Here is an 8857-nt window from a genome sequence, read left to right as displayed (position 1 = left end):
AGCAAACCTGGGTTGAATTTGGCTAACCTAAAGAAGGTCTTATTGGCAACTAACCGATAAAACTGCGTGATAATTATTTAAATTAATACTTAACCACCAGTACCCACCTGTACATATCTACATACAATAACACTCACCCAGTACCTGTTGATTTATGTAAGCGTCCGTCTTCTAAATGAGCATAGTTATAAACTCACGCAGCTTAATTCATCTGCTAAATATCACCTGTCTGCCAACTGATGTAAAAGAGATATTTTAGAGAATTCATGATGCCTTCGAATAATTTCCACGTTGGAGATATTCAAACCGATATCAACAGAGTCAAACAGGGCCAGACGTATTTGTTTGTGGATAAGAGTTTCCAAGATTCCATCATCGAGTATTTTCAATTTTTGCGCAGAGAAGGAATTCTATGTGACGTGACGCTGAGAATTGGAAGTCACAAATTTTTGTGTCATCGTAACATCCTGGGCGTTGCGAGCCCTTATTTTCGTTCTCTGTTCATAGACAGTGAAAGTGGAAGGTTTATAAAAAATGTGGACCTACCGCAAGATGTCGACCGTTCCATCATGGAGGCATTGCTGGGATACATGTACGGAGGAAGAATCTTCATCAATAAAGGCAACGCCATAGATATTTTCAGGGGCGCCAGTTTTTTCAAACTTCAGAGTTTGATCGAGGAATGTTCGTACGTGTTGGTTAAATTTTTAACGCCTGAGAATTGTCTAGAGATGCGAGGTATTTCTTTGATTCACGGACAAGAAAAGCTTCATCAACGATGTCAGAGGTTTGTTTGCGAGAATTTCGTTAAAGTCGCAGAAACGACGCAGTTTTTAGAGCTTCCACCAGAAGAGATGGAGAAGACATTGTCAAACGATGACATTTGCGTCACCAGCGAACAACAGGTAGAATATAATTTGGAATAATACACAATAGAATTAAGAGGAATTACGTTTAATTTCATACGAAAAGCTTTCTCTTGTCACGGTTTACAAGTTAACTGAAGTTTCTTGAATTGGTCGTCTAAACTTCCATGAATGTCATTTACCATAAGGATAATGCTGCGCTCAAATTCTTTCGTCAGTTTAAGATCTCGTATTCGATGTTGAAAATATCAGCACTTGTTTTCGTCGAGCTGTTTACAACTCAATCAAGCAATCTTTTGTGCAACCGACATAGGAAAAACTGAAACTAAAATTAGGTTGGAAGTTGAGAATGAGCAATGATGTATTGTTCTGATCGAGACTAGTAAGATTAGTAAACTATGGTTGATTACATTGTTTTTCTTTGCTTGGAAATTTCACCGCAAGTGAGGATCATATAGAAGCTATATTATAGCTGTTGTCAATCTCCTTTAGGTATTTGATAGCCTGGTAAGATGGACTGAACACGACCGCAAAGAACGCGGCATCCACTTCGCCAAATTACTCCAATACGTGCGACTACCACTGCTCTCCACCAACGTGTTAATGGATCATGTCGAGCCCCAGCAACTGGTACAGCGCTCACCAACAGCTAAAGAAATGGTTTTGGAAGCGTTAAGATTCAACTCGGGGCACGACAACAGACTAAATACCATGAATAATCCGAGGACTTTACCCAGAACTTGTTCCACTCTGGTGGATGTGATTTTGTTTGTTGGAGGTAAGGGGCGGCACTTGGAGGAAAGTCGCATGACGTTCTGTTACGAGCCTGAGGATGATCAATGGTTTTCTTTAGCTGCGTTAAAGTAAGTACTTGTCTTAATCAGTTGTTATGCTTCCACCGGAAGGGGAGTTACGGTGGGAGTACTCGAATTGACCTCATGTCGGCAGGTGCTGAGTGAGACCAAATGTTGAAACACTCTGGTCTGACCCTCCCCTCCCCTTCCCCCCCCCCCGCCCCACAATTTTCACTCTCATATTCGTAAAACTTCGCAGTCCGTATCTATGTAGGCTTCTGATTGCAATTAGTGGCTGCTCATTTTTGAATTTTCGCGCGCAATTTAAGTATCAACCAATGAGAAACAATGCATGGATCTCGTAAAGCTACGTAGTCAGCATCAAAGAAATCTGAAGGGTCAAATTTCCGACGTCGCGAATGGTAGTGAAGTAAAAGCTAAGCACCTGAAGGTACCGGTAAATAAAGACTAAATTCGGTCCTCATATCCCATCAGGTTGAACCTTATTTCTGCACTCAGTATCCTGAAGGAACTAAGGTTATTCCTAATACCCACTGGATCGAATGCTTATCCCGATGCAGAGTTACCATAGCATTTAGTTCGTTGATACCCACTTAAATTGCGTTAACAAGAACGCATGCCTCACAACGACTCATCTAGGGCACAGATACGAAGCTGCTCTATCCGGAGTCCAGTGCGTAAGCCATCACATCACCGCACCTTCCACTTAACGTAGCACCTTCCACTCAGCGTTAGAGAGAGACAACATGGCGGTATGTCGTGTGATGCGAAGCGGCGTTCTTCTTCTACTCGTCTTCGTGTTTACAAGGGATCTTTCTAATTCTAAATGTCTTACACCGTTGGTTAACCAAGAAGTCAATAGCTCTGGGTTGGCTGTTGGACAGGAGCTCTCTTCTTTCGTCGGTTTTGAGCAGCCCGTGAGAAAGAAAACTTCTAGTGGGCGCCATTTTGGATTTTCCCTCACTCCTGTCGCCAAGGTTCAGCTTGTCAGGCTTACAAGATCTGTTCTTCTTGCAAGTTTACTGCTTCAGTGCAATGATATCTCCGTGAATCCTGGACCTTCCACTAAAATAACCTGTCCTCGGTGTCTCAAGACGGTCAGAAGAAATCAGGCTTTTGGATTTTGCGTTTTATGCAAATCGCGCTTCCATTTAAAATGCCTGGATGCGAACTTTGAATCTGGCTCGACTTGTCATTTCTGCTCAGTTCCATCTTCTGCTGAGCAACAGTTCGATGACAGTCTAAACGATAGCTTTGTTGTACCAGCAACATCTGATGCTACCCTAAAGTTGCGTGGTCTTAAGCTCATCCATCAAAACATCAGAAGCTTGAGGAAGAAGTTAAATGAACTTCGTGTTTTCATAACGCAAAGTCCACGAATTCACATCATAGCTTTAACTGAGACATGGCTCAACAGTAACATTTCGGATGCAGAAGTGTCATTGCCTGGCTTTACACTTTTTAGAAGAGATAGATTGGTGAGGAAAGGAGGCGGTGTAGCAGTGTTTGTCAGTGAGTCAATTAATGCTGTGCGCCGATCTGACCTCGAGATTGATGAATCTGTTTGGATTGAGATTTTTCTGCCTAAATCAAAAAGCATACTGTTTGGAACATTTTATCGGCCACCTTCAGAGTCAGTTAGCCAGCCTGACGAAGATTATTTGGCTCGCTTTTACAACAGCCTGGACTCTGCCGCGGCTGAGGGAAAAGAAATTATTGTAAACGGGGACTTCAACTGTGATTATTTGCCTAAGAAACCAAGCTCTGAAACCAAAAAGTTGAAAGAGATTTTTAAAACCTTTGGTTTAACACAGTTGATTAATGAACCAACACGGTCTACGTCAACCACCGCTACACTTATTGACCTGTTTGCCACCACAAATCCACGAAACATTTCTCGAGCCGTAGTTGCTGAATCCTGTCTGAGTGATCATGATATGCTAATTTCAGTTCGAAAGATAAATAACTTCAAAGAACAACCTCGTGTGATAAAGTGCAGGAATTATGCTAAATACGATCCAACTAATTTCTGCAGTGATTTGAAGAAAATCCGCTGGGATGATGTGTTGAGTTCGACTAACGTCGAAGAAGCCTGGTCTTTGTGGAAATGCAACTTTACGGCTGAATGTGACAAACATGCTCCACTAATCGACAAAAAAGTTAGAGGACGTAATTGTCCATGGCTTACACTGGAAATCAAACAGATGATGAGAGCTCGGGATGCCAGTCTCAAGAAATATCGTAGATCAAAATTAGACACCGATTTGGCCGCATATCGATTACTCCGAAACAAAGTCAGTGCAAGGATTAAACGTGCTAAGGAAAGCTATAGTAGATCACTACTTGAAGAGAACAGCGGCGATTCTGAATCTTTCTGGAGGTCTGTGAAGAAAATAATGTCGGACACGAAACAGAAATCTATTCCGACCTGTATCAAGGCAGAGGGCAAGATTGTTACTGATAAACAAAGCATTTCAGAATTGTTTAACACTTACTTTACTTCTGTTGTGAACAAGTTATTTGAATCATGCCGGTATGCAAGACCAGTTTTTAATTCTACAACCGAGGAGCTGTTTACAAAGAATCATTTTGAGTTCACAGCAGTGGGTAAACCGTTTGTGCTTAAGCAACTTAAATGCCTAAAACTCAAGAAAGCTACAGGTCTAGATGGTCTACCTGCTAGACTTTTAAAGGACAGCGCAGTTGTGATAGCTGACTGTGTAAAACATTTGATAAATCTTTCTATTGAAACTGGTGCAGTCCCGTCTGAATGGAAGCAAGCAAAGGTTGTACCCTTGTTCAAATCTGGAAACAAAGATGATCTGGACAATTACAGGCCTATATCAATTTTACCGATCTTGTCGAAAATTCTGGAGAAAGCTGTCTTCCATCAGCTACATAGCTACCTATCAGAAAACTCTCTTCTCTCGCCTTATCAATCGGGGTTTCGCGCAAATCATTCAACTCAGTTGGCTGTTACCTTCCTTACAGATAAAATTCGTGGTCATATGGACAAAGGGCTATTGACGGGGGCAGTGTTTATTGACCTGAAAAAGGCTTTCGATACTGTTCCTCATGACGGTCTTTTAAACAAGTTGTACAGATATGGAATTCAAGACCAGCCTCTCTCGTGGTTTGAGAGCTATCTCACTAACAGGACTCAGAGAGTGTCCATTGAAAATCACCTTTCTTCTGCCGCCAACATCAGTAGCGGAGTACCTCAAGGTTCCGTGTTAGGGCCTCTCTTGTTTATTCTTTACATAAACGATCTTCCTTTGGCCATTGGTCTGTCTAGTGTTATGTTATATGCCGACGACACCGTTATTTTTACTGCTGCTTCAAACATTGACCAACTACAGCTGAACTTAAGCCTTGATCTCAATAACGTCTCTAACTGGTTAACAGCAAACGGTCTTTTCCTCAACCTAAAGAAAACTGAGTATGTTTTATTTGGAACTCGGCAAAGGCTAGTCAGATCTGAATCTCATAGTCCGCTTTGCATGGAAGGAAAGGAAGTCAACCAAGTAAAGTCGTTCAAATACCTAGGAGTCTTGCTAGACGAGTGTTTATCTTTCAACGATCACATAAGCTATTTAAGGTCAAAAGTTGCTAGCAGACTTGGCCTCCTGTCACGATTACGAGGTTGTTTAACCACGGAAGCAGCAAATAAGATCTATTTGTCCACGGTGCTACCGATATTAAGCTATTGTGATACGTGCTTTTGCCCTCTGGGAAGCACTAACAGAAAGACTCTTGAACGCCTGCAACGACGAGCTGCGAAAATCGTATACGGTTTTAAACCTGACATAGCCACGGAAACAATACTCGAGAACCTACGCTGGCCCTCTCTTACAAAAACCATGGAAAAGCACTGTGCACTGTTAGTTAACAAGTGCTTGGTCGGAGAAGTTCCTCTATACTTTAAAGACTATTTCCTGTTACGCTGCCAGAGCGACAACCAACATGTTTTTAACAGATGCACTAGATCGTCAATCACTGACATTATACTTCCTAAATTTCATTTAGATGTCGCTAAAAAGTCTTTTTATTATCATGGTGCATGCACATTTAATAGCCTTCCAACGAACATAAAGATTTTACCACCTAAGGAACGTTTCAAGGCTATCTCCGATTTTTTTTCTTAGGTTATTTTTTAGAACATTTTCAATTCTATATCCAATTTTTATGAGAATGCTATTACCTTTTTAAGCTTTTAAATTTTTTAAACATTTCAGCGTATCTTTTAAAGTAGTTAGTTTTTTTTATAGATATATATTATTTATACATGCTCTTTTTATTTTACGTTATACAGGGCCCCCGTTGATACCAGTCCTGCGACTGAAGGGGTCACCCTGTTTAAATATTGATTATTATTAGTAGGGAGAGTATGTTTAGACCGTCTGTCAGTCTCTCTTCATAGCACTGTCCAAGCCTTCTCGACTTGCTCTTTTCTCAGAACACCACTGTACGATCACGCAGTAGAAACATTTGATGGATTTGTGTACGCAATTGCTGGGTCCGTGGAGGGTAAGGCTTCGCTGCTGCTTCAGGATAAGGTGCAATGTTACAATCCGCACCTGAATCATTGGGATTTCGTGGGTGCTATGCAAGAAGCAAGAGCCAAGGCTGCTGCGGCAGAACACGAGGGATTACTGTATGTCACAGGTAAGCCAGATTAAAAATCAATTAAAACTGTAGTTTTCTTCGTGCTTAGTGCAAACACGTTAAGAAAAAAGATTTTTGCAGCGCGCCTTCGTTTTGACGCAACCTTTAACCCAATAACTATCATGGGAAAAATCAGGCCCCACCACCTCCTGCTTCGTTGATTATTTTTTGTTTTTTTTTTGCTCTCGCTCCAATTTGCGCGTGACCAAAATGCGGTGAAAGCTCTTCGTACAGGAACGCGTGTTACGAAGGCTAATATGGAGGATAATTTTAAATATTTCAGTCAGTCTTGTCTTCTTGCATCTTCCTCAGGAGGCATCACAAATGGTCCCCAGGGCAACACATTTGAAGTGTACAATCCAATCAACGACAAATGGAAATTTCTCTCCCCTCCCACGATCCCGCGAAGTTGTCACGCAATGGTTGCCACGGAAACGCACATTTACGTCATCGGCGGCGAGGGCCAAGGAATCGAGCCCGAGATCAGCATGGAGCGATACGATCCAGCGGTTAACCTCTGGAGCTTTGTGCTGCCGATGAATTGTGGAAAGGTTGGCGCATGCGTGGTGCAACTGGAGGGAAAAATTTATGTAATGGGCGGGAACAACGGATACACCACGCTACGACAGTGTGAAGTTTACGATGTGGAGACACACCAGTGGAGCATGGCTAAAGGTAAAATAAAGAGCAGCATTGATTGGATGGTAAATGCGCGTGTCATAAAAATGACACATAAATGAAGTTCATGCTTTGGCGAGTACTCCTCCATAAAAGTTTATTCAGAGACCTGCGCTGGTTAGAAATTTTGAATTATTAACGTTTGAAAGAGCCTCAAAACAGATTTTCTTTTTTGGCTTGAAACAGGGTGCGCTTTTTAATTTAATCAAGTGATCTACATGATCAATGTTCAATGTAAAAATCTAACTTACTTGAACGCACTTGAAGGAAAGACGTTACAGATGATGTTTGCATCTGGCTAAGTGTCCCAGACACGTTTTTCAGGAGTACTCAGTTCTACTCCCCCCCTCCCCCTCCCCCCTCCCTCCCCCTCGGATGAGATGCTAGTACATTTCCGGGTTACCCATTAGTCGGCTTAATTCACCGCCAGTACACTTTTGTACATCTGGGTGGAGAGTGGCACCGTCAGAGTGAAACATGTTTCCCGATAACACAACGCAATGCATATGATGCTGGCCAGAACTCAATCTCGGATTGCTCGATCAGGAGTCCAGCTCAAAAACCACTGGACGTCTAGCCAAACCGGTTATCTAAAAGCATGCACGCATGTAGAAGAAACATTTAAATCACCACTCACATGATTTGCGGGAGTAGCTCAACCTACTAGACGCAATCAAATCTGGACCCCAAGCTGAAATTATTCAAGGATGGTGGTCTTCTCAGATCCATGCAATAGTTTTTCTTTCCTGTGTTTGTTTCCTGTCTGTCTTGAGGGCAGGACGTGAAAAGGGAGAAGCTAATAATTTCTTTTGAATGTTTCTGACATCAATATACTGTTTCGTTTTAGACATGACAGAGTTCCGTCAAGACGCCGAAGCTGTGATTTTAAACAAGAAGATCTACGTTATCGGTGGCCGAGACTTTAAAGGCGAGAGAGCGATAAATTCCATAGAATGTTTTGATATATCAGAGGGAGAATGGAGCCGACTGACGTCAGTTCCAATCCCGAGAGAGGGCTTCCGTTGTGTGACGTGCAGAGTGAGTCGTGATCGTCTCACTCCAATGAAACTTAAGTGACTTGCTGAGTTAACAACTATACCAAAAACTTCACCTCGATCACCAAAACCTGACAAAACGCGTTGTAGGGTCTCAAGGGGGTTACCGTAACCGGAAACTATTGTTTGTAGCAGAGTTCCTCTGCCATTGTGATTTGTTTCCAGGGTTGGTACGAAAAGCTTGTTTCCTAAAAATTGTTTCTCAAAGTTTGACATCCTTAAAAGCATTGCAAGTCCGAAAACGTAATTATATCTTAGTCAAATTGGTCGACACCTTTAGCTGTGAGCAGGGAAAAACTTAAGGAATAAGCCCTGCAGCTGTTATAATTCTAAATGTTTTCTTCAATTTTCTGCGTACAGTATTTTTGATGGAAAAGTTTCATGGACTTCAAAGAATTTCATTTCAGTCAAGTTCACTTACTTAATTACAACAGGTTGAGTAGCAGTTCCTACCTATCATTAAAGCTATATTTTCGCTCATAGCTCCTGAAAGTTAAAAATCTATAAATAGACTCGTGCACGAATGGCAAAAAAGCTGAAAGATTATAAATAACAACATGTTCACAAACTCGTATATATAGAATTCTTTGTTATTGCTAAAAGTTGAACTGATCTAGTGCGAAGCCCATCCTCGTTCATGTAATTGCCCGAAAGATGCTTTAAATAAATCACAATAAATTACAATATTCAGAGAGGAAGCCACATCAGCCTTAGATGGTTTTCATGCAGGTCCTCTATCCTGGTCGAATTGGAATTTGGAGATGTTGGTTTTTGTGGA

The 8857-nt window shown here is 41.6% G+C and overlaps 1 protein-coding gene across 2 annotated transcripts; it reads left to right on the top strand.

The window, feature by feature from the left end:
• Positions 1 to 27: 27 nt before the first annotated feature.
• On the top strand, positions 28 to 8781 carry LOC110052597 (kelch-like protein 28). Of its 2 annotated transcripts, none has more exons than XM_020758739.2 (5): positions 28 to 905; positions 1359 to 1729; positions 6138 to 6346; positions 6662 to 7021; positions 7872 to 8781. In XM_020758739.2, the coding sequence occupies exons 1-5, from the start codon at positions 267 to 269 to the stop codon at positions 8099 to 8101; spliced, it is 1809 nt and encodes a 602-aa protein (XP_020614398.1). In that variant the 5' UTR covers positions 28 to 266; the 3' UTR covers positions 8102 to 8781. The 2 variants fall into 2 exon arrangements, with proteins under 2 accessions (XP_020614398.1, XP_020614397.1); XM_020758738.2 differs by having other exon boundaries at positions 30 to 905; positions 6659 to 7021.
• Positions 8782 to 8857: the final 76 nt, after the last annotated feature.

Source organism: Orbicella faveolata, unplaced genomic scaffold (assembly GCF_042242905.1).
Source record: "Orbicella faveolata isolate gen_17 unplaced genomic scaffold, um_ofav_v1 contig_24, whole genome shotgun sequence".
Classification (NCBI taxonomy): Eukaryota; Metazoa; Cnidaria; class Anthozoa; order Scleractinia; family Merulinidae; genus Orbicella; species Orbicella faveolata.
The sequence above is the reverse complement of the archived record's forward strand: the minus strand, read 5'-3'. Positions and strand labels throughout refer to the sequence as shown.

Excerpts from the sequence above, each read along its gene's own strand:
- LOC110052597 (XM_020758738.2), top strand. The coding sequence starts at position 267 with ATGATGCCTTCGAATAATTTCCACGTTGGAGATATTCAAACCGATATC. Across the intron at positions 1,730-6,137 it reads TTTTCTTTAGCTGCGTTAAA|AACACCACTGTACGATCACG; the intron begins GTAAGTACTTGT and ends CTCTTTTCTCAG. Across the intron at positions 6,347-6,658 it reads GGGATTACTGTATGTCACAG|GAGGCATCACAAATGGTCCC; the intron begins GTAAGCCAGATT and ends CATCTTCCTCAG.